This window comes from Girardinichthys multiradiatus, chromosome 3 (assembly GCF_021462225.1).
Source record: "Girardinichthys multiradiatus isolate DD_20200921_A chromosome 3, DD_fGirMul_XY1, whole genome shotgun sequence".
Lineage (NCBI taxonomy): Eukaryota > Metazoa > Chordata > Actinopteri > Cyprinodontiformes > Goodeidae > Girardinichthys > Girardinichthys multiradiatus.
The window spans coordinates 21877393-21903064 of NC_061796.1; the positions used below are offsets into that span (position 1 = coordinate 21877393).

The window sequence follows — 25672 nt, forward strand, 5'->3', positions numbered from 1 at the left end:
GGGGGCCTGGACCCTGGGCTCTGTCAAGCCTCTGCTTGGGGAGTGATATGCCCCGGGGTCTCTGGGTCCATGGCTGGATCTGCTTGGGCGTAGACGGTTGCTGGCGGGGGCCTGCTGACTCGTCGCTGCAGCTTCCTGGGCTTCTGCACTGTGGCTGCTGGGTGGTTCTCCTGGGACTCTCCCCTGCTCTTCTCTGGGGGGTTGCGTTACTCCTGGCGGTGGTTCTCCTGGGGCTCGTGTGCTCTGGGGGGCCTTTGGATGTCTGTGGCTCGGATCTCCTCCGTATCTGTCCCAGGTCCAGGGGGTCGGATCTGTGGCTCCTCACACTCACTATTGCATAATTTTGTGGAGAAACTTTGTATAAACCACGGCGCTCACACTCAAACCCACAGGTGTTTAGATTCAGGTGTTAACAGATACACAAATGTTCTATATTGAGCTGCATTTACCAGTGAATACATCTAGCATTCAGAGGTACCGTGCACTTTTCAGCAAAAAAGCTGGTAATGTGAACGTTTCTGCAGGTGTAGAAGCAAGTAGGGTGTTATCTTGTATTCTCTTCATCCTTCTTTCTTTCCTCCATTCTATTCTCCTTCTCTCCCCTTTTCCTTTTTGCCTCCCTTTCTCTCTTTCGTTCCTCCTTTTTTTCCTTTTCATTTCTGTCTCCGTGTCCGTAACAATTGAAATACAGGTCCTTCTCAAAATATTAGCATATTGTGATAAAGTTCATTATTTTCCATAATGTCATGATGAAAATTTAACATTCATATATTTTAGATTCATTGCACACTAACTGAAATATTTCAGGTCTTTTATTGTCTTAATACGGATGATTTTGGCATACAGCTCATGAAAACCCAAAATTCCTATCTCACAAAATTAGCATATCATTAAAAGGGTCTCTAAACGAGCTATGAACCTAATCATCTGAATCAACGAGTTAACTCTAAACACCTGCAAAAGATTTCTGAGGCCTTTAAAACTCCCAGCCTGGTTCATCACTCAAAACCCCAATCATGGGTAAGACTGCCGACCTGACTGCTGTCCAGAAGGCCACTATTGACACCCTCAAGCAAGAGGGTAAGACACAGAAAGAAATTTCTGAACAAATAGGCTGTTCCCAGATTGCTGTATCAAGGCACCTCAGTGGGAAGACTGTGGGAAGGAAAAAGTGTGGCAGAAAACGCTGCACAACTAGAAGAGGTGACCGGACCCTGAGGAAGATTGTGGAGAAGGGCCTATTCCAGACCTTGGGGGACCTGCGGAAGCAGTGGACTGAGTCTGGAGTAGAAACATCCAGAGCCACCGTGCACAGGCGTGTGCAGGAAATGGGCTACAGGTGCCGCATTTTCCAGGTCAAGCCACTTTTGATCCAGAAACAGCGGCAGAAGCGCTTGACCTGGGCTACGGAGAAGCAGCACTGGACTGTTGCTCAGTGGTCCAAAGTACTTTTTTCGGATGAAAGCAAATTCTGCATGTCATTCGGAAATGAAGGTGCCAGAGTCTGGAGGAAGACTGGGGAGAAGGAAATGCCAAAATGCCAGAAGTCCAGTGTCAAGTACCCACAGTCAGTGATGGTCTGGGGTGCTGTGTCAGCTGCTGGTGTTGGTCCACTGTGTTTTATCAAGGGCAGGGTCAATGCAGCTAGCTATCAGGAGATTTTGGAGCACTTCATGCTTCCATCTGCTGAAAAACTTTATGGAGATGAAGATTTCAGTTTTTCAGCACGACCTGGTACCTGCTCACAGTGCCAAAACCACTGGTAAATGGTTTACTGACCATGGTATCACTGTGCTCAATTGGCCTGCCAACTCTCCTGACCTGAACCCCATAGAGAATCTGTGGGATATTGTGAAGAGAACGTTGAGAGACTCAAGACCCAACACTCTGGATGAGCTAAAGGCCACTATCGAAGCATCCTGGGCCTCCATAAGACCTCAGCAGTGCCACAGGCTGATTGCCTCCATGCCACGCCGCATTGAAGCAGTCATTTCTGCCAAAGGATTCCCGACCAAGTACTGAGTGCATAACTGTACATGATTATTTGAAGGTTGACGTTTTTTGTATTAAAAGCTCTTTTCTTTTATTGGTCGGATGAAATATGCTAATTTTGTGAGATAGGAATTTGGGGTTTTCATGAGCTGTATGCCAAAATCATCCGTATTAAGACAATAAAAGACCTGAAATATTTCAGTTAGTGTGCAATGAATCTAAAATATATGAATGTTAAATTTTCATCATGACATTATGGAAAATAATGAACTTTATCACAATATGCTAATATTTTGAGAAGGACCTGTAATCCCAAAGCAGTTTTTAATAAAGTATTTTTTTATGAATATCAAGCAGAGCTTTAAAGAGTTAGCTGTAAGTTAGCTGGAGAATATTGAATGAGGTTAATTGTCCATAGCAACAAATCAGACTGGATTGAGACAAGTGCCTGGGGGGATGTGTGACATAAAGGAAGCTGCAAATGTGAAAGGAAAGACAAGACATTGGATTTGAGGGGACAGAGCTAAGGGCTGCAGGGTGGTGCAGTTGGTAGCACTGAACATCCTGGGTTCCACTTCCGGCTGGGGCTCCTTCTGCATGGAGTTTGCAGGTTCTCCCCGTGCATGTGTGGGTTCTTTTCCGGTACTCCGGCTTCCTCCCACAGTCCAAAACCATGTCTGTTAAGTTAATTGGTCTCTTGTCCTTGGGTATGAATGGGTGTGTGCATGGTTGTTTGTCCTGCATGTCTCTGTGTTGCCCTGTGATGGACTGGCGACCTGCCCTGGGTGTACCCTGCCCCTTGCCCATAGACTGTTGGAGATAGGCACTAGATGGATGGATGGATGGATGGATGGATGGATGGATGGATGGATGGATGGATGGATGGATGGATGGATGGATGGATGGATGGATGGATGGATGGACGGATGGATGGGACAGAGTTAAACAGAACCAAAGATGTTAAGATAGTCATTGGGAGGAACCAATATGGGCAGGATTAGAAATGAGCATATCGAGTAACAGCTAGAATAACCAGATGGATTATCTGGCTGCATTTTTGACTCTTTAGTTTTTTAGGGTTAATTTATTTGTCTCTCTATCGACTCAATAACCCAGTGCGGGGCTCAGTTTGAGTTCAGCTCCCACAAAATCTCTGCTTAGCACCACACACGTCACACTTGAGGACACACTAACTTGGCCTTGCTTTACAGTGCATCAAAAATCCTTCTTGATTATTCATTCCCTCCAGAATATTTGTATTTTCTCTTCTCAACTTTCATATGACTGAGAATTTTTTTTCCTTCAACAGATAGTGCTAATCAGGCATATTAATATTTAGAAGAAATCATTTTGGCAATAACCATGACAGGAGCACCTTATGGTTTGGGGCTGCAGCACATCAAAGGCTCATTTAAAAAATGTTTATTCAATTGTTGTTTTTCACGGGAGGCCATTTTAATCCCTGTTGCCTGACCTTGTTTTTATGTGAACTCAAACCATTACCTGTGTTTTGTGTTTGGTTTCACACGTAACCTTGCACACTGAAGAATAGATGAGGGGGAGAAATTTGGTTTTTTTTCAGCATTTTAGACTAACTTGCTTATCAGTAGTTGTACAATTTTTGCACTGTGCCTGTGAGCACTAGCAGAGACACTCCATGTTTTTTATCAAAATTATATCTGTATTTTATGTAATATGTTTGTTATTTGATTATATTTTTGTTTTTATGTTGCTACAATTTCATACAACAGGCAGATAAAATATTTTATTGTTCTTCAAAGGCAGTATGACTGCCGGACGTTTTGTTTAATTATGATGAGAAGCAGCTTGCCACCGTTATTGAAGCTCAGTTCTATTGATGGACTAATTGCTTTTAATATCTATGCTAAGAAAGGTTGTTTTTTTCTCTCCACTCCTCAATGTTCCCCCCACCCTTGTGTTCCGGTCTGTGCAGAGTGCAAGTTCCACTGCACCAATGGGAATTGCTTGCGTCTGGGCTCGCTGATTTGCAACCAGCTGAATAACTGTGGGGACAACAGTGATGAGGAGAACTGTCCCGTGGTGACCCAGCACCCTCCACCTGGTATCTTCAACTGTAAGTGCTGCAGGATGCTGCTACACCTCAGTACCCCTATCTGTTACCGCACACAAGAAACATACACGAAATCCTTTTTCCTTTTTGCTGTTTATGGTTTTTTTTTCCTGATCTTTCTTCTCTGTTGTTGTATTATTGTTTCATCCGTTGACTCTTCTTGTCAGTCACCAGGAGACAGATACATGCTTTCTTTCTGCCCAATCTACAGTAATTATGCATAATGCATTTTATTTTAAAAGAATGGAAAACATAACTTTTATTTTTTTTAAATTTTTTTTTACCGTGTCCTGTCCAGCAGAGTAGTGCTCAGAATTGTTGTCTGAGTGCCAAGAAATTGCCCAACAGATTTCCTTTCACAAGCGGAGCATCACAGCTAATGCTTTAAAGCTCTGCTTGATATTTATAAAATAAACTTTATTATAAACTTCTTTGGGAATATTTCAATTGTTACGGACACGGAGACTGAAATGAAAAGGAAAAAAGAAGCTTGAAAAAGAGAGAGACGGGGCAAAAGGGAAAAAGGTGAGAAAAGGAGGAAAGAGTGAAGGAGAGAAAGAAGGATGAAGAGAATACAAGTTTACACTTTGCTTGCTTATTCACCTGCAGCTGTTTTTCTTTTGTTTGTTTTTTTAACAAAATAGTACACAGTACTTGTGAATGTAAAATATATTTAGTGAGAGGTGCAGCCCAATATAGAACATCTGTGTATCTGTCAACACCTGAAGTTTAACACCTGTGAGTATGAGTGTGGACGCAATTTTGTATACAAGGTTTCTCCATAAAAATATGCAATAGCGAGTGTGAGGACCAGGTGAGGACTGGTGCAACAGGTCAGACCCCACCGAGCACCGCACCCACAACAGGACCCCCGACCCCGCACCATGATGGGACAAACTCACCCACCAAGAGGTCCCCGGCCAACGGCAGGCACCCAGGGCCAGTGTCCCCCACCACGCCCTCCTCAGCCACAAAAAACACTATATCACTGCCACTGCAATGACCGCCCAGGGAGAAACACTATCCAGCTCAGCTCCACCATCGCCGCCCAGCCAATCCAAACGCCGGTGACCCCACATTCTAGAATTGGACACAACCCCTCCAACCCACAGGCTACAGCCCCTCCACACCACCCCTCAGCTCACCGCCCCGATCCCCCCCCGGACACGACAGCCAGCAGAGCAGCAAAACTCCAAGCCCGCCCAAACCCCCCAGACACCGCCAGCAGCCCCAGCCCACCATTCCACGAGAGGGATACATGCACCAGCCAGGTACCTGGGCCATGCAGGCCAACCGCTCCAGGCCAAGCACAACCCGCCAGCTGCCTCGGTGCAGTCACAAGACATGCTCCGCCGCCCCACCCACCCGACCGCCAACCGCAGCCTGGCGCCCGACCATGGGCCAGAACCACAGAAGGAAGCAGTGGAAGCAGGCCAGAGCAGCACCAGTTACCGGGCACCCAACTCCACCCCCAAACCCCAGGGGCGCCCCAGTCCGCTGGCCACCCGCAACCCTGCATGGCGCACCACGGCCCACCAAGCAGTCCAGCCGGCCAGCCCCTCCACCAAAGCAGGGCCACATCCCAATCAAGCCCGGCACCCCCCCAGCTGGCAGACCAGGCTCCAAAGCCAGGTGCCGAGATCCAAGGGAACCCAAGCGATCCCGAGAGAGCTGAAACGCCAGCACCAGACAACCCCCAAGACCCAACCCCCAACCTCAGCCCAGACCCGACTAGAGGGCCCACTCCCTCTCCCGGCCTCTGACCACAGATGGGACATAGTGAACGGGGGTGTGAAAGACCCCAAGCCTGCCTCCGCCAGCTCAAGTGGTGTTGATGCGTGTTGTGTGCATTTAAAAAGAAAAAAACCGTAGGGAAGAGGGTCTGCCTATGCCCACCGATGCACCAAAGGTACTCGAGCCAGGGCCTGGCGCCCAGGAATGCACCAACCCAAAACCCCGGCGACACACCCGCCAGGACCCAAGACCCCCAAGGCCCAGCCAGGACCCCAGCCCGGGGGGCGATACGCCCCAGGAACCCCGAGCCCCCAAGCCCACCCCAGACCCATCCAGGAGCAGCACGGCCACCAGGCCAGTGACTTATGTCCGTCGGCGCAGACCCCTCGAAAGCATCGCAAACATAACTTTTAAAAAGTAATGTAGTAAAGTACAAGATTAACCAATGAAACAAATAATGCATATCAAAAACGGAAATAATTAATGAAAGGCTACACACCCAAAGAAAGTTAAAAAAGTACCAATATACAGTGCTGCAAAAAGTATTTCCCTTTTTACAGATTTCTTCTGTTTTTGCTTTTCTCAGACTTTAATGCCACAGATCATGAAACTTTTCATTTACAGACAAAGATAACCTCAGTAAAATGAAGTTCAAAACAATGATTTAGATTATTTGGGAAGAATAGCTAAAATCATGAATTAACCATTATCAATCACATTTTTGGGGGGGTTCAATTTCACTAACCACACCGAGACCAAATTACTGCATGACCTTTACAATTAAGAAATCACTTATATAGAACCTGTCTGACAACACGAACTAGGCTAACAGATCTTGAAAAGCAACACACCAAGCCCTGATCTAAAGAAATGAATGAGTTTATTAGTTGATTAGAAACCTGGCCATTTCTAAGACGGCAGTGAACCAAACTGAGAACCATTATCCTTAACTGGACAAAATATGGAACAATGGTGTTCCTTCCCAGGAGCGGGGGGTCTACCAAATGTGCTCCAAGACTGCTCTGACCACTCATCAAGGAGGATAGAAAAGAACCCAGAAACTACATCTAATGCACTGCAAGTAGAAGTTGAAAACCTCTGTTGAAAACCACTGTTGGAAAAAAAGAACACAAAGACACATTTGCCAGAAAAAAATCAATGATCTGAGCTTTTCCTCTGCATTCCGGTAATGTAAAGAAGGTATTGAGGCATAGTGTAGGTACACTACATTCTTGGAAGTTCAGCTTAACAGCTAATGGTCTGCTTCCAGCATCCTGAACTGGTTTATCTCTTCTTAAGAAGCAAAAATAAACCACAAAGAATAAAACATAACATTTATTTTTACATAATTTTGTACAGTTGATGTAGTTTTACTTCTTCTAGTAAGTGATTTCCATCCCACTCAAACAGTTGGTTTGATAACATATATTGGCAGACTACAAAGACGCAAAATGTCTCTTCTTTGATAGATACTGTCTTCCAGCTGGCAACAGCACTAAATGTTCCCTAAAACAACTAGTAGCATTCTTTCAGGCATTTGTTTTTAGCAAATACTGCTGTAATTCGTAGTGAGATGTACAAAGCAAATAGGTCTGTGTGATTATTTTTTATCAGTTTGTAGATTTTAGTGCAGATTTAGCTTTTCTTGGATGGTTCACTTTTGTTTTTAACTGCGCAGATCAATTACAGTAAGCAGAGGGTGTATAGTTAAGATACTGCTGGATGCTTTGTACTGAAAATAAGTGCTGAGAATAGATACAGATTATGTAACTTCTGTAATATTGTATTTAAAGAAAATAAAAATGGCTACTGTGTGAGTTCACTATTAAATGTTCCGAATGTTCCACCATTTTCAATTTTTATAATTCCAAGCAATGTCCACCGAATGATTAGTTCTGGTTGACTCAAGCTTTACAGCCTGTAAAATGTTCCATCAAACCATTTCTGCCACGCAAAGTTCCTTCACTGAGATGTCGGTCAGGGTTATATCAATTCATATCATATTTTTATCATATCTATTTTGTATAGTGTGTCATATTGAAGTTCTGTACATCTATGGGTCTAGGATACGTTTTAAAGCAAACATTTGCAGCAAGCTATGATGTCAACATGACTGTCAGTACCATAAGCAGTTAAACATTCCACTTTGAATTAATCCTGTAGGATTACAATACATTATGTGACGTCACATATTCCTTCTAAGTAAACAGACGGGACTGATCGGTATTTACCTGTATGACATGGAAACAGTTTTTTTAAACCAACAGCTGAGGTCTGCATACAACTCACATTTTTTAAGCAACCGTAATACCAACCCGCATCTATGTCACAATGTACCTAACTAAACACTTTGGGGTAAGGTTTCTTATATTTGTTGTTGTGTTATCAATAAAACATTCTTACTGGAGAAATATTAGGATAGTATCCATTGTTTGTGCTCATTAAGAAGATTTTACAAAAATACTACACAGACACTCTGCTCACAATAGTTATTGTGTATAATATTCTTGTTTTAGAAATCCAAAGCTAAGTTTGCTCTTTCTATGCTTTTTAAGAATAATCATGTCTAGTTAGATTCCAAGGGCCTGCTTGTTAACGACACCCTTACACATGATACTGCCACTACCGTGCTTCACTGACGATTTAGTGAGGTTTTTGTTTATGTGGCATTTTTCTTGATTTCCTAGATATTTACAGTCACCTGTTCTTAAGGTAGACCCATGTCCACCATTACAAACTAAACCCTCCAGACACATGGAGTTTAGACAAACATTCAGAATGAAAGACTCACCTTCACCGCCTCCAATCACCTTCTGACGCCTTGCTTTTAAAGGACCTTCAGCTGTGTTCATTCTCGCTTGTCAGCTGAGCTTATCCCTCCTCCACCCCACCTCCATCATCTTCCTTCCCATCTCCTCCCAGCTGCCTCGCTCCCTGGCCGCCAATCCACCACCAGTGTCGGATTGGGGGGAAGACATCTCTAAATCTTAACCTTACAAATGTTCATCTTAGCTCATGTCATTCTCAGCATTCATGTCTTCCTCCCAGGTCCGAGCGCCAAAGAAATAACCATGTAATTTTTTATCATTAAAACCTTTCTAATTGCCATCCCTTTTCTTTGTGAGTCTTTTCAGATTGAATCAGCTGTTACACCAATTAAACATGTCAGACCATGGACCTAAATCCGAAGTAAGAGTTATCAGAATTCCTTATAAGGACGTCTTACTAGCAAAAACTCAATTAACTCAGTAGAATTTCTGGCGAAGCTCCTTGTATAACAATTGCAGATAATCGCTTCATCCTGTAACAAGAGGTTCAGTACATTTTGATGTAAGTGCAGTTTTAGCTTAAATGTGGCTTCCCTAGGTATCCCACCACACCTGGATCCCCCTCAGCAAAAACCCCCACCTCCTCCACCTCCTAACTACCTCCACCACTGAACAACACTGTCCAGGCAGTGAGATGAGATGATCAGTAGGAACAAAGAGGGGGAGGGGGGCAGGTTGGAAGGAGCGATACAGAGAGAGAGTGAGAGAACGAGCGGGTGAAGGACACCAGTGGGCTTCGATGGTTGTCTGCCAGACCACTTTGATGTACTGCAGTGGTTGCTTTCAAAAACTTGTAGGAGAGGGAAAACTTTTTACAGCAGCACTTTCATCCTTGGCTTTCTGAGAGTGTGGTACGTGTGTGTCTTGCAGGCTCCTTACCTTCTCCTCCTCTTTCTCTCATCTTGCCTTCCCTCATTCACCCCCCAACCCCCCCACCCCTCTTACTTAAATGCTTTTCACCTCTCCAACCTTGTTTTGTGAATTCTTCTATTTTCTTTCTTTTTCTTTCAACCTTTCTGCCATCCCCAGGAGCAACAGTGAGAAACTGTTTTTTTTGTTGTTGTTGCCCTAATCGGGCCTTAATCGGCAGTTGTGTGTGTGTGTGTGTGTGTGTGTGGGGGGGGGTGGTGTCATTCCCAGCAAATATAACCTTGAGATGGGTACTTAAAATACTGTATTTGGGTGTCTAGGGTGAATGCTAATGTGTCTGCTGTGGGAAAAGCTGTACAGCGATTGTAATTTTCTGAGCTGGTGCACATTTTCTTGTGATGCCTGAGAGACCCAGAGGGAGAGAGGCTGGAAGAAGAGAAAAAAGGGGAAAAGGGAGTTATTGCCTAAAAAAGCTGACAGGGTATTGAAAAGATTGCCGACAGACTCAGAGGGAGAGGAGAAATAAAAAGTGGGATGGAGATGGATAGACAGAAAGAAAGAGGGTTGAGGAGGGAAAGAGAAGACAGAAAATGATTGAGATATAGCAAATCTTTGTGCGGTAATGGAGTTTGCCATCTTGGTGCGGCCGCTGGCTGTTGCCGTGGCTGTGGCAGACAGATGGATCATGAATACTGTCTAGACACACTGCGGCCTGACGCCCCACATTTCACTCCCTGCACCTCCTTTGCTCCCCACTCTGTTCCCCTCTCGTCTTATCATTTCCTCTCCTCTCATGGGCTGTCACCACAACCACCAGCTGTTTTATCAGTACAGCAATAAACAAAAAAAACAGTAATTACCTACAATACTGTTTTGTTATATGTAATGAAGTAATATTAGTGTCTCCTTTTATTATGTTAAATCATCAGAACCAAAATTCATTAATTACACTAGACACTGAATGATATCAGTTAGCCCTTTGATTTCCTTGCAAAGGCTGGTAAAATGTCAGCAGTGATCAATGCCATTTGTTGAAGCACCAAAACATTTTAAGCAGTTTTAAACTCAGCATCATTCAGCACTTATTTTTCATTTTGGAAATCCTGTTTGTCAATTTTTGTAAATTCTTTAATTCTAATTACCCAAAAACACTTTTGCTGCAAGTTCATTTGAGCTCAATTTGAAAGATCGCTTTCTAGTAAAAACAAAAAAAGGCTTATGATTTTAAACGGTAGCTGTCATAAGCTACCCATTTACTGAGCAGTGTTACCATTTCTGACTCTTTTACTTTTTTGTCACTGTTGCTACAGTAAGAGTAAGCTTTTTATTATGAACCATAAATACAGATATTCAAATCCAGAATTTTTGGATTTGGAACAGGTCCAAATACTTGAAATAAAATATCTTCCAAGGCCGATAATTTCTAAACCAAAGTGATTTTACAAATATTAATGAACAACACAGCCTCTGTCAGCATTTTGATGCATTTTGTGCTTCCTTTAGATTATATTCATATTTAGATAAATATTAATGACAGTAAGCTTCATTCCAAAAGCCTTTTAATTCTGGATTCGCCTTCCTATCAGCTGCAAAGCTGCTAAACCTGTACAGACTGCGGAGATGAAGGTGGTGGGTGGGAGGCACAGACTTCATAACATAATGGTAGTTTGAAAAAGCTTTTGCTGTCATTGAGATGATGGAGTTTGATAGTCTGAAAGAATAAAATAAAGAAGCGTTCTATAACCAAATTAGCTTCTCTGTTATTTGCTGAAGCTCCTTGCTGTTGTCCAGTATATCTCCGGATGTTTGTTATTACTCTAGTTGTTATTGATGGACACACAGAGCCGCCCTTTTCTACTCTTACAAAAGTCCCGCGTCTTGTCCCGGCGATGCACAGTACAGCAAGTTACTTCAACTCCTAGGGAGTTGAATTTAACACTTTCAAAGTGTCTATATTGGTCCACACTGGGTCGAGTTAAAATAACAATTTTGAAAATGTTAAGCAGTTAACATCATGATAGAGTTGAAACAACACTCTCAATAGTTGAAATTTAACACACATCAGTGTTGATTTTACCTTACACTAGTGTGTAGTGTCAAAAGTTAACACCATCTATGTGTTAACACTGAATAAGGTTCAAAATATATTAACTTGATGGAAAGTGTTAAATATAGCTTAACATAGAAAACTGAATTTTTTTAAAACCATACTGGTAGTCAATTAATAATCCCATTACTAATCCCAAAATTCACTTCCAAAAACAAAAGATGCCGCTTGAATTTACAAAGAAAACCACATAAGTTGCAGTTTGAATCCAGCTGTATTTCAAACAAGCAATAACACATAACACAGCACTGGCTTTGCAAAAACTACAACAGAAGTCATACAATACAGCAATGTGGCACAATGTATGTTTTCTCACACATCTCATTAGAAAAGTGCTTCTCATAGGGTCTGTAATAAACCAAGTTCTTAACTGGAAAAACAGAAAACGAATCTGCTCTCTCATTGATACAGTATGCATTGAAATGATCATCAAAATGAAGAGTGTCCGCTCTGCAGGTCAAAATGAAAGCTTGCTCATCATGTACAATGATGTTGGAGACTTTTTTGAAAACAGGAATTTCTGTTTTTGTTCCAGTACAAACAAACATGCCAATCTGATATTCTGCTCCATAGTTTTTCACCCAATTAGTGGTTGACACTTCACAGTATGTGCTTACATTAAAAGCGTAACTTAAAACTTCACCTCCATCCAAGCTATTAATCATTTTTGTCTTCACTGGACCACACTCAAATCTCTGAAAATCAAACTTCTCCCAGTGGTAAACTAGCTGTTCTGGTGTTGCTTAACCGATGCTTTTGTGATATTTTTAAAAGTTTTCACTGATCTTTTAAAAAAATGATGTTTTGCCTCAAATCTCATGCACCATACATGAAGGAGTGGGCCTATTTTTCTTATACAACGTGGATAATGTAGCATGAAATGATGCTTTGGAATCGATCTTTTCTGCGAAAACAAAGATCTAAATAGCTTGTGGTGGTCCTTGATCAAGTGCTTCAAATAGTAAGTCATACCATTAGTTTCAATGGGTGAAAACACAATATTCACAATCTGAATCAAGAGGAGCAGCAGATTCCAGTAAGTTATTTCTTTCCAATAAATCACCAGAAATAAGAGGAGCATTTCTCACAAGACACCAAGACTGAATTGCATTTAGTCCAAGATCCTTGCTAGCCTCATCCATTTTCAACCCACTTGGCCTATTTTTTCTTTCAATATAATCATAGTTGAAACTTTGAATCCTCTGTGACAACGACTCCAAAGAAAGATACTTCTGATTAACAAGGTACTGAAAGACAGGTTTGAGTTCGTACTGTACTACACCTTCAAGTAAATCTTGCATTATGTCCACTGCATAGTTGTCAGAGGTGTGGAAAAAATGCAACGTATTGAGTAAGCATGTCTTTTTGACACCAAATGTTGAAACCAACATAGGATTTTCCTGTAGAGCTGCACAATGTTCTGCATGGATTTCTTTTGGACGGAAAATCATCCCAGGGTCATCTTCAGTAAAGACGGACTGTGACTCATCCTTACTTGTCAAACAAAATCTACAGAAATATGTAGCACTGAAGGACTCAACAAAATCAAAGAGTCCATGTAAACCCAGGTTGTCACCTGTTACTTGTATAACAGAACCAACCAATGGTGAGTCTGAGAAAGGCTCCTCAATTCCTTGAGTTTCAAGAACTTTAAGATCATCAACAAGAGGCTTTAGGATGTCATCAAAGTCATACGTTTTCAGGTCTTGTGAGTGAAAAAGAGCCACAACATGTATATTCATCAATACAGAATTGTATTTTGGGGGAAGGTTCCTCAAAATAACATAAATGCAACCAAGTTTGTGAATTCCTTTCTTTGAGCCTAAAGGGTTTGCTGTCTCAAACTCATCAAAATAGAGTTGAATCTGTAGAGCATGTTTCTTCTGGGAAAACAAAATGTTACTTTTGAAGTATGAACCATCACATATGTCTTTATAAATGCCTTCTTTGTGAAGATTGCCTTTCAAAAAACTTTCCCATAATTCAGCATTCCTGAACATAGACTTAAGAGTTCCTAGTATGGGTGTAAACACATATTTATCTGTTCCAGGGACCTGACTGGAAAGTCCTGTTGTTTGATCTCTGCGCACCCCAAGAACATACTCAATAGGTTCAACAATTTCCCACTTTTTCTCAAATTACTTCTGTCTTTTGACTCGTGTTCAAGGTTGAAAAAAAGATTTTTTTAGTTGATCAAAACATTTTTCCATTTTCTTTTCCAAATCTGTGCCTTGAATTTCTGAAGTACAGCCGAGAATTGCCTCTCTTACTTCCCTATGAATGTCATGAACAAGTTCCTCCATGGAAGCCACCATTGCTTGGACTGTGCTCTCAGCAACACCAGATGCTTGCCACTGTGCAACAACAGAGGCTCACGTTTAACATATGATTGTTGTCAGTAGAGGGCTGAGTAGTTACAAAGGAGTTTGTTCTGACTGCCTGTGAAGTTGGGGGCTCACCAACTTCATTCTGAGTGTCCACATTGTCAGCAGCATCAGTCAAAGCAGCATCTCTATGGAAATGAACAAGATGCTTTTTAAAACCTGAATATGTGCAAAACGATAAACAACATCCCAACTGTCCACATTTTAAACGCAATGTCTTTCCGGGATATAGACCATGGTGGAATCTTAAATGCTGACAAAGCAATGCAGAACTTTTGTGGTGTGCTTTACAGACATAACAAAGAAACATATCTGCATCCAAGGATATTTATCACCTCAAGGGTCGTGCAAAAATCTTGCTCTTAGCTCCCTGACTCTGGGACTTTCCTTGGCACTTCCCACATCAATGTTAAAAACAGTGGTTTCGATGAACGTATAGAAGTTGTTGAGGGATTCATAGTAGTTGATACTGAAGATGAAGTGGGCCTTGAAGAGCTCATCGAAAGCTCCCAAGGAGGTCTGTGCCTTGCAAGGGATGGCCTTGTGATCAATGATGATGTAGTATCTTTGGATGCTGCTCTTGTTTTCACCAACAAACAGGAGGAAGGGCTGTCCTGGTTCCACACCAGTGAGGAAGGTTTCAACACTGGCTCCCATCTTTGACAAAATGTTAAGAAGAGAAATGATAAAAATCATAAAATATAGCACGGCTACATTCAAATAGCTAACAAAGCCAATAAATTTGCACACATGGAGATATCTCACAACATGGTCCACAGCTTCATAAGAGCTGATTTTTGCCCTTTTCTTGTGGCCTTTGGAGGTTGGTGGAAGCAAGTGAAGCAACAGTAGAAAGGCTGACAGGTCACTGTCCCAGCCTGGGGGAAAACAGGAAAAATAGCAGACACATTCAGATAATACATAACTGATATTTTAAAGAGAACAGTAAGCCAAATTAACCAGACTCACCTGTGTCGTGCTGTGCAGACAGGAGCTCTTCAATGTGCTCATTAGAAGTTAGTTTTCTGCACTCTGTCAGGATCCTAGGTTTGAAAAAAGTAAGTCATTTTGCCAAAAATCTGCCCAACACCTCCTCTCCAAACATCATGGCGAAGTGTTGGTCAATCTACAGGAGAATACACATTTTTATACTATTTCAAGTTAAAAGTGTGTACCTTGAGTGATAATTCACTTAATAATAATAAGTTGTCTTATCAAGCCAGTGATGTTAAGGAATCGTGGGAAGACATCCAAGACTGTTGAAGAGCACTGCTGATCTTGAACCAGTGTTTGATGATACTGAAACATGGCCCTCATCTTCTCTTTGACTGCTGATTCATCAGATGAATGTTTCAAAAAGGATATCGCTTCAAAATACTCCTCACCAATCAGCTGCTTATCAGTGCAGGGAACCTCTCTCTTTCTCTTTGGACTATCTTGATAGGCGGTGCTGGTGGAGGATCTCTGGGTCTGAGCTGCAGAGTTGCACTGAACAGTTTTTATTCTCCATGCCAAGTAGCCAGATGCCCTTCTGTTGGTCATAGAAGTGCTCCTCTAATAGTAAAAATATAGCACTTTAGAGCAAGTTCAAAACTTATTACTACTGCAGAAACTGACATAAAAGATTTTCAATTAAAAATGTACATATCCATTGTCTGAGTATGGATCTCTGAGGCTGGGAAATAGAGAGATGATGCCCAAAGCATATTTAGTTGTCACGGAGACTGGTGGGACCATCCTGAAAGATAAACATCACATTACTACAACTATTCTATCAGCATTTAAAAAAGACAAATTCTACTGTTATTTGCTTCAATGAGTTTTAGTCTCTCTGAAATTGTAAATTTTCATGTCATGTTTTAGCCATTTGATGTTTATTTCCATCATAGGATATATTAAAGAAATTCATTTACTGATCTGCAACGTTGGTAGCACTGTTGCCTTGCAGCAAGAAGGTCCAGGGTTCGATTCCCGGCCAGGGGTCTTTCTGCATGGAGTTTGCATGTTCTCCCCGTGCATGCGTGGGTTCTCACTGGGTACTCCGGCTTCCTCCCACAGTCCAAATACATGCCTATTAGGATAATTGGTAACACTAAATTGCCCTTAGGTGTATGAATGAGTGTGTGCATGGTTGTTTGTTTGTTGCCCTGCGATGGACTGGCGACTTGTCCAGGGTGTACCCCGCCTCTCGCCCATAGACTGCTGGAGATAGGCACCAGCTTCCACGTGACCCACTATGGAATAAGCGGTAGAAAATGACTGACTGACTGATCTGCAACATCCTAAAATGAATGTGCTCTTTTAAAACATTTTTAAAGTATGAATATTGACGTCTTATCCATTAATTTCAGCCATGTTGCCCACAAGAAGGTTGACCAAATGTCTTCTTGTGCCATCCGTCAATGTTCTCATTTTATTATATTCATCCAAAATAACCTGTCCACCATTTGTGTGAACAATAAATGTGGCATCAGATGGATCAGAGGATGCTAGCAAGGAGTCTCCAGAAATTGCCACAGATGAGTTGTCTGACATGGTTGACTCTAACGAAGCAGATGATAAATCATGCTGAAGCACAACTGGAAACAGTTGAAAAAAAAGTTATTAGTTCCAAATACTCATTTATAATCTACTCTTTCCCCAACAAGGCTGTTCCTCACCTGTTGACATTTTAGTTGTCACCCTAACAGTAAGGCTCCCTGCTTGCATAAGATCCTCAAACACATCTGCATCGACTTCTGTCCCTGATTCATCTGTCAAGTGTAGCTCAGTCTCAAGTGTAAGATCTAGCTTTGATAAAAATATTATATTAAGAGCAATGGAAAAACTTACAATAAAAATATTACCAGACATTTTTCAACATTTTAAGTCAACCTGTAATAGTAATATTTTTTTTCAAAGGCTATTATAATTAGCTACCATAAACACAACTGCATATGAAATGTATCACATAAATTCAACAGGTATTATACCAAGTAGTCCATTTACACAAGCGTTCTGGACTACATGAAAACGGATGCCAATGTATTGAAGTCATAACCATCTTCAGTCTCAGCCACTTTGACATACTTCTGCATTTCTCCAAATCTCACCTTCACCAACATGATGAACTAATGAAGAAAAAAGAAAAGACATCCACAATGTGCCATTATTTACAGTATGTTCACCATGAATGTGTAGAAACAGAAACATTTTTGCTTTGCTTTACTTGCATGAGATCGACTGTGGGAGTGCTTATTTGATTCTCTTTATGTTCAGGAGTCATGCCAACCAGTCCCCACCAGAACAATGGGAGCCAGCACCGTGACACGCTCAGCCTGCCTGCCGCCATGACGGCTAACAGCCCCAACACCCATAAATACAAAGAGTTTGACAATATAACATCACTTGAAGGTATAAACATGGCAGTGTCGTTATTTTTTTATATGCATGGATAGCTGCAACACTGAGTAAAGTTATAAGAACTCACTGGCATTCCAGACATTTGTGGCGGGAGGGTTGCGACCCTGTTGCTAGCTCTGCTAACAAGCTAAAGTTAAAATGAAACGTTTTTTTATTCATCCCAGAACTTTAAAAAATAAACAAATAAACTACTACTGCTAATTACAAGCTCCAAGTTTAGAGCAGGACTTGGTGTGGGGGCCCTGTGAGTTATTTCGCTAGGATCCCTTCTGCTATTCATCCAGCAGCAACATACTACCCGCCTCTCAGAGCTTGTCTGACTTTTAGTACCCGTCCATCGACAAGCAGGAGCTCAAACCCCCGGTCCAGCACAGGCACTCTACCCTCTCGATACTTTATGTCGTACAAAGCCAAGAACATCAAGAAACCGACACTACAGCTAAATATGTTAACTCAGATGGCTTTATGATTTTTCTAACAGTTTTAATGTTCGGTTAACCCGACACCTCATGCTACACCATTTTGGCTAGCTTTAACCTCTCACAAAAATTGCAGTTGTGCATATATGCTGTGATATCCAAACGCATGTACTTACGTTAAGCTAATTATGTATATTAATCAACACATTTGTACAAGGGGAAAATTAATGCAGCCATAAAAAATATCATGCAAAAACTTACCTTGTCACGATGTAAGCTCCAGACATCATGAGACTGCATTCCCGCTCTTGAACAAACACGTCACAGATATGTTGGAATTCTGGGAGCAACTCTATCAGGTGTTGATTTTAAATTCAACACCAGATTGAGTTGCTTAAATTTAACTCTCCGGAATAACACCAACTCTTTTGAGAAACTAACACTCATATCGTTGACCTAGACTAAACAAGTGTTGAATTAACATCCTATTTTTAACAGACAACAACAACAACAACACTGGAAATCTAACACTTCTGATTTTGCTGCCTGCTAGCTCGATAGCAGAATCCAGAATGGATGATTGTGGTTTGGTCTCAGAATGCAATTGTCTCTCCCGATGTTGTAGCCTCAGTTTATCCATCTTGCTGGCAATTGATCTGGTGTTGGTGAGAAAAAGGCTGGGAAGCGCTGGTCTGTGTGGCTGTCTTTTTAGCTTGGCTAGTGTGCTGGCCTTGCTTCTGCTTCCCCTCACAGCATCACGAGTGGAAGCAGAGGCCTTTCCTTCCCTCTGGGATGGTAAAGCCCAGAAATCCGGAACTCCTAGCTATGACCGCCGGCATCTTGTGTGAGTTGAAAAATTTAGCTGTAACATGCAGTTCAAAGCAAACTCCTGTTTTAAGGAAATCGGGTCGACTGTAGGTTTTGGTGGCTTCACAGAATTAAATGAAGCAAAATATTCTGTTTCTCTAACCTGCTACCTAAACAACATGCCTTCCAATGATTGTCATGTCATGGTCTGTCCCATCCAAAAGATATACTGTAAGACAACCTGGTGACAGCTTCAAGGCTGTGTTAAGAAAAATTTTAAACCATGGATTCTTGAGCTTTTAACTGTACCAGCCAACTCTGAGTATTTTTTAATTAGTATTTTTTTAGTAGCCTACAGCTCAGAATACTGTAGAGGTGTAGTGACCTTTCAATCACCTTGGATGGCACCTGAGGTGTCCAGTCAGGTTCCAGTGGTGGCCAATGCTACCCAGGCTACACCTCTAGCTCCGCCCCTGTTGGCCATTTCTGACCACAACCCAACAATGGCTGCAGTTTTACAGGGATTGTCTCGAATACTGAGTACACCCTCTTTAACTTGTAAGGTTTACTGATAAACCTTAACAAAAAGACCATTTAGTCTTGGCTGACTACGCAACATGCCTGTCTCAGTTATTCTGTCCACTAAGATGGAGCTTTTCAAAACAACTTTTTTTCTACTGTGTTTGTATCTTTCATGCACATGGAAGTGGCTTTCTTGGTGAAACAGCCTGCCAATTGAAGATTTTATTTAATTTTTAGTCACTCAGTGGGTCCTTGAAAAAAATACATTTTGGGAAAACCTGACCTTGGCAGTTTTTGCTACCTACTGTGTCACTCTAGGAAATGTTTCAAGCCTTTTAAACACAAAGCCATCCTTCATCCTTTTTAGGAGCAGTTATTCAAGCAAATTCCTCTGGAATCTGACTGTTAATTCCTCATAGAAACTACAAAAAATGCAAAAGACTCTACAAACTGTTATTGAATGTTCATAGCAGGCCATTTTCATTAATATCACCAACATATTTTGTAAGGTTTCAGACCAGGTTTGGAGGAAACAAAGTCCAAATATCCGTCCAGAGTTATGAAGCATGGCGGTGGTAGGGCTAAGGATTTTCGGTGCTGTAGAACCTGGGCACCTATATGATAGCTAATACCTATGCAACACACAACTTTAAAGAAACTCAATGGGTTTTTTACATTCTATCTATTCTTTGCACATGTTCATACTCTACTAAATAGCATGTTTTTGCAGAACTATACAAAACAGTTTTGTACATTTTGTACAGTTGTTCATATTAATGCACATTCAAAATGAGGATTTCTTAGAAACTGCATCTCATATTTATAATAACTTTATAGTTTTTCTTATTTTGTATATTTGACATTACTGTACAGCCTCTCTTCTTTATTTACAGGTCCTTCTCAAAAAATTAGCATATTGTGATAAAGTTCATTATTTTCCATAATGTCATGATGAAAATTTAACATTCATATATTTTAGATTCATTGCACACTAACTGAAATATTTCAGGTCTTTTATTGTCTTAATACGGATGATTTTGGCATACAGCTCATGAAAACCCAAAATTCCTATCTCACAAAATTAGCATATCATTAAAAGGGTCTCTAAACGAGCTATGAACCTAATCATCTGAATCAACGAGTTAACTCTAAACACCTGCAAAAGATTCCTGAGGCCTTTAAAACTCCCAGCCTGGTTCATCACTCAAAACCCCAATCATGGGTAAGACTGCCGACCTGACTGCTGTCCAGAAGGCCACTATTGACACCCTCAAGCAAGAGGGTAAGACACAGAAAGAAATTTCTGAACGAATAGGCTGTTCCCAGAGTGCTGTATCAAGGCACCTCAGTGGGAAGTCTGTGGGAAGGAAAAAGTGTGACAGAAAACGCTGCACAACGAAAAGAGGTGAGGAAGATTGTGGAGAAGGGCCGATTCCAGACCTTGGGGGACCTGCGGAAGCAGTGGACTGAGTCTGGAGTAGAAACATCCAGAGCCACCGTGCACAGGCGTGTGCAGGAAATGGGCTACAGGTGCCGCATTCCCCAAGTCAAGCCACTTTTGAACCAGAAACAGCGGCAGAAGTGCCTGACCTGGGCTACAGAGAAGCAGCACTGGACTGTTGCTCAGTGGTCCAAAGTACTTTTTTCGGATGAAAGCAAATTCTGCATGTCATTCAGAAATCAAGGTGCCAGAGTCTGGAGGAAGACTGGGGAGAAGGAAATATCAAAATGCCAGAAGTCCAGTGTCAAGTACCCACAGTCAGCGATGGTCTGGGGTGCCGTGTCAGCTGCTGGTGTTGGTCCACTGTGTTTTATCAAGGGCAGGGTCAATGCAGCTAGCTATCAAGAGATTTTGGAGCACTTCATGCTTCCATCTGCTGAAAAGCTTTATGGAGATGAAGATTTCATTTTTCAGCACGACCTGGCACCTGCTCACAGTGCCAAAACCACTGGTAAATGGTTTACTGACCATGGTATCACTGTGCTCAATTGGCCTGCCAACTCTCCGGACCTGAACCCCATAGAGAATCTGTGGGATATTGTGAAGAGAACGTTGAGAGACTCAAGACCCAACACTCTGGATGAGCTAAAGGCCGCTATTGAAGCATCCTGGGCCTCCATAAGACCTCAGCAGTGCCACAGGCTGATTGCCTCCATGCCACGCCGCATTGAAGCAGTCATTTCTGCAAAAGGATTCCCGACCAAGTATTGAGTGCATAACTGTACATGATTATTTGAAGGTTGACGTTTTTTGTATTAAAAACACTTTTCTTTTATTGGTCGGATGAAATATGCTAATTTTGTGAGATAGGAATTTTGGGTTTTCATGAGCTGTATGCCAAAATCATCCATATTAAGACAATAAAAGACCTGAAATATTTCAGTTAGTGTGCAATGAATCTAAAATATATGAATGTTAAATTTTCATCATTACATTATAGAAAATAATGAACTTCATCACAATATGCCAATTTTTTTAGAAGGACCTGTATATGTATCCGTGTGCTTCCATTTGCCATCAGCAAAGTCATTTCCATCACTTTGCTGCTGATATTATTCTATTCGATTTTATTCTATTCTACTTTATTTTAAATGTTGCTACCACAATATCTTGTTGAAATATTTTAGTATAATTTTGAGATTACATTGCCCACTATGACTCTGTATACTGAAGTATTTTAGAGTCAAATTTAAGGCCATTTGTTGTAAATTTAAAACAGAATGGCAGAATCAAGATCCAGTGAATATCCAGAACATAATTGAATACAATTTTAAAGAGGCCACAAATGTTATACAAAAGACAATGATTTAATCTACATTTATGGTGCTTAGGGGGTTCTATATGCTGCCAAATTATGAGCTATTCTTATGTCAGCAGTTCTGCACACTAGAAAGGGGCCTTTTTTAATGTTCAGTATATTTAATACAGTAAAATGTGTTTGCATTTGTTTAGTACTTTAGTACTGTTGAGTTGCTCCTTACTGCCTAAATTTATCTACAGCTATATTCAAAAATAATTGTGTTTTGCTGTCAAGCAGATGCTAAATTAAGTATAGATTGTCTATTTGAATATAGCAAATACAATAGACATGCATTTATTGTAGAATGCAAATTATCCACATTACGCGTAATTGGTCATAATAAAAATAAAAGTAAATTTCAAGCCATAGCTTTTTAAACAGGGTTATGAAGTTTAATTACATTGTAAGTTTCTGTACAGCCCATTCTGGTCCTCCGCAGTATTTCAAATACAGCTCAATACTGTAAAATCACATTAGGATGTAGATCACCCTCTGACCACTAGATGGCAGTAAACTGCTCCCAATACCATTCTTGGTACGTGTCGAATGACGGATATCTTGGCTTTAAGACCAAAACCAATTTGAGGCAATTTTGCAACAACTGATGTTAAGACTTACTAAGGACAATAACATTATTTTATTATGTCATAACACAGAAAAAATAACATAAAGGTATACATATTTTTTCTATAGTTTCTGCTTCAATGCTTGTGATACAGATTTAATGTCAGTATTGATAGATGTAATTGTTCTGTGCTCAGCTTACACAGTGTATACATATGACCATTGATATAGTAAATGTCACAAAAATTATCATGTTGATACCTGTGCACATGTGATGACATAATATTTTTCACCGCACAGTATAATGTTAATTAGGTATGCACAAAATATTAGCATTAAAATCAGTATCAGCCAATGTAATTTTATAATGTATCAGTATCAGTAAGACTCAGTATAACTGATGTTTATTTCCATCTTGTTGTTCTTTATTTAGGTGTTTTGGGAGGATGAGGGGGTGAGGTTGGCCTATGTAGTATTTGTTTGGGCATGTGACAGTGAAAGTGATGCAACACAGGATTGGGGGTTGTTTAACTGAATCAGAGAAGCAATAACAGCAGTGTGGTCGTTGTTTATGGTGTCAAAATTGCAGATAAATATATATATCATATTAATAACGTTGGTATATTTCGGTAGCAACAGCAATATTAATATTAAATATTGAAACTGGCCTAGGGTTATATACACATCTTGGAGACTAACCAGGGCTTCTGGTACACAATTGATCAGAGTAAATAATAATAATGGCGATCTAAAGCACAATTTACCTGTTGAAAAACCTTCAGAGAGAATGTGTGCTCTTGAGGGTGTGTTCCAATGCAGATCACAAAGTGAATGTAGCAGTACATTCTCCCATTTCATTTCAGCCGAGCTTGTCTCTACTTTCTTGTTGAGCTGTTTAAGTATAAAGTGGGGGTGCACACATTTTGAATGCACTACTTCTATCCTGCAACTTGGGTTCAGTCTCAAAAAGGGGTGGAACAGTTTAGTTGTTAATTTGCTGTTGTTAGTCTCAACTTGTACTTGTTCTGCTATGAAAACAACAGTACATTCAATAGCTTGTTAAACCACCTTTAGCAGCAGTAACTTGAAGCACTAATCTTCTGCATTATTTTGTATGAAATACAGCCTCTGGTCATTACATTACCTCAGTTTATTATGGCTTGTTGTGTCTACCACTAGGTGGTGTACAATGGGACAGTAGAAATGAGAGAGAAGAAGAGGGAAGATGGAGGAATGTAATAACTGATGTTACTGACTGCTCAGTGAGTTATGAATAAACGCTGTTAAGAGTTCTTTGTCTGCTTGAGCTTCTACCTCGTCCTACCTACCAAACTTAACAGGCTTGCCAAGATTTTGTTTCTGCAAAGCTCTCTTAAGGTCCCATCAGAGCCATCCAGTTAGTTTGAAGTCAGTACTTTGACTGGACCATTGCTAAACAATGTCTTATGTGTTCAAACTTGAACACATAAGACCTGACCACAATGTTAGATGTAATCCTTATTCCCCTTTAACATTTCACTTAAATTAAACAATGACACCTTTTTTGCCTTGAACGTTTTCAGAATTTAAGCATTTAATAGGGATCTAAATATTACAGCTGGTTTACATACCTTTCAAATGGACTCTTTTCACTTCATGTACTCACAGAGAAATTCTCTAAAATTTTCTCAAAAGCAAAACTATTTCCTGTTTTGTCATATGGAACACTGATCATTCTTGCTCGGATGTGAACATTTCCTAATCACACTTAAAGAATCAAAATGATCTAAAACCCAGTTTCTTCTATAATGTCTTACTTTTTAAATGATGTTGTTTTCGTCTCTTGTTGATATGGTTACGAGAGTATATTAGTTTGTTTTCAGCTGTGAAAATGTCTGGTTAACTAATAAATGCTGGGTATTAATGTCTTTAAAGCTTAAACAGGTTCTCTTATTATTAGCTCAGTGCCTCTCCCAGTTTGGTTAACATTAAAGATTGTTAAACCATATTATTTAGATTTTCACTCTCCTTCTCTTAAAAGCAACTCAGGAGTCTTTATTTTTTTGCCTTTGTTAGTCCTTTCTGTAACTTATTCCAGTTTGATGGTCTGCTATACAAATTTCCTCTCTTTCTCTCTATATTTATATACCAACTTATTCCATTCTAGAACATTTTCCTTTCTAATTCAGGCTTTCTACATTGTTTTATGTTTCACTTAGTTTGGGCTCCAAGTCCCCCTTATTGACTGAGTTACTAAGTATGGCATCAACAAGTTGAGTGGCACTTTGTGCACCTATTGTCATTGCCACCACTTAATTTCCACTGCGACTCGGTGGTCAATTAGGCAGCAACTGAATCTAGCCACAGGATGTTATTGCTAAGTGAAAAGAGCCTTTGGGAGTTAGGCAGTGGTAGCAGGGGGATGAATGATAGGTTGATCATTGTTGCGGTTAGATGATGGCGGCGCCCAGACCACAGACATGCCTTGGAAAGGGTTGTGTTATGCCCATGAGAGCTGCCATTTTACCTGTCCGTGACTCATTTTTCTGAGGTGTTAGCATTCTGACTGTCATTAGCTTCCATGTTAGCTCATCTGAATTTACAGAAGTTGATCTAGGGTACTCTGCATGTGTCAGAAAACATAACACTGCACAGCAGACATTTGGGGAAATGTCTTGGTGAATTACTGCTGTTGCAGCTAGCATAAGTAAACCTCAGGTCAATTCAGATTAAATTCAAAAATATATAATTCTTTCCAAATGGAAATCAAATGGTGTAGTAATTCAAATTAAATTCCTTTATATTACATTATAGACTGTAATGGCTGTGGGCAGGAGGGATCTCCTGAAGAACCCTCCAACTGAAGACACACCATTGTTGTATTATAGTCTTGTGAAGAGGATGCTCAGGGTTGTCCATTATGTTATTTTCTGAAGCATCCTACTTAGTACATTACATTACCTAGGGTTCCTCAAGACGTACAGCCTGCCATGTCCCTTCTTGTATACAGCTTCACTGATGTGGTCCACCAGCTTTTTGTACTTGGTGTGTTTTCCATCTCTGATGCACCTGACAAAGCCAAGTCACCCATTTATTGCTGCAGATGACTGTACTCATTATGTAAAGCACTTTGAATTGTCCGGTTGCAGAAATTTCCTATACAAATAAACT

General features: G+C 40.8%; 1 protein-coding gene across 4 annotated transcripts in view; it reads left to right on the forward strand.

Annotated features, from left to right (window-relative positions):
• LOC124866066 (low-density lipoprotein receptor class A domain-containing protein 4-like) overlaps window positions 1-25672 on the forward strand; it is a 406571-nt gene that overhangs the window by 214431 nt on the left and 166468 nt on the right. For all 4 annotated transcript variants that reach the window (XM_047361711.1, XM_047361714.1, XM_047361713.1 and 1 more), the window contains one exon: window positions 3947-4087. In XM_047361711.1, the coding sequence (XP_047217667.1) occupies window positions 3947-4087 (141 nt within the window). The remainder of the gene's footprint in view (window positions 1-3946; window positions 4088-25672) is intronic.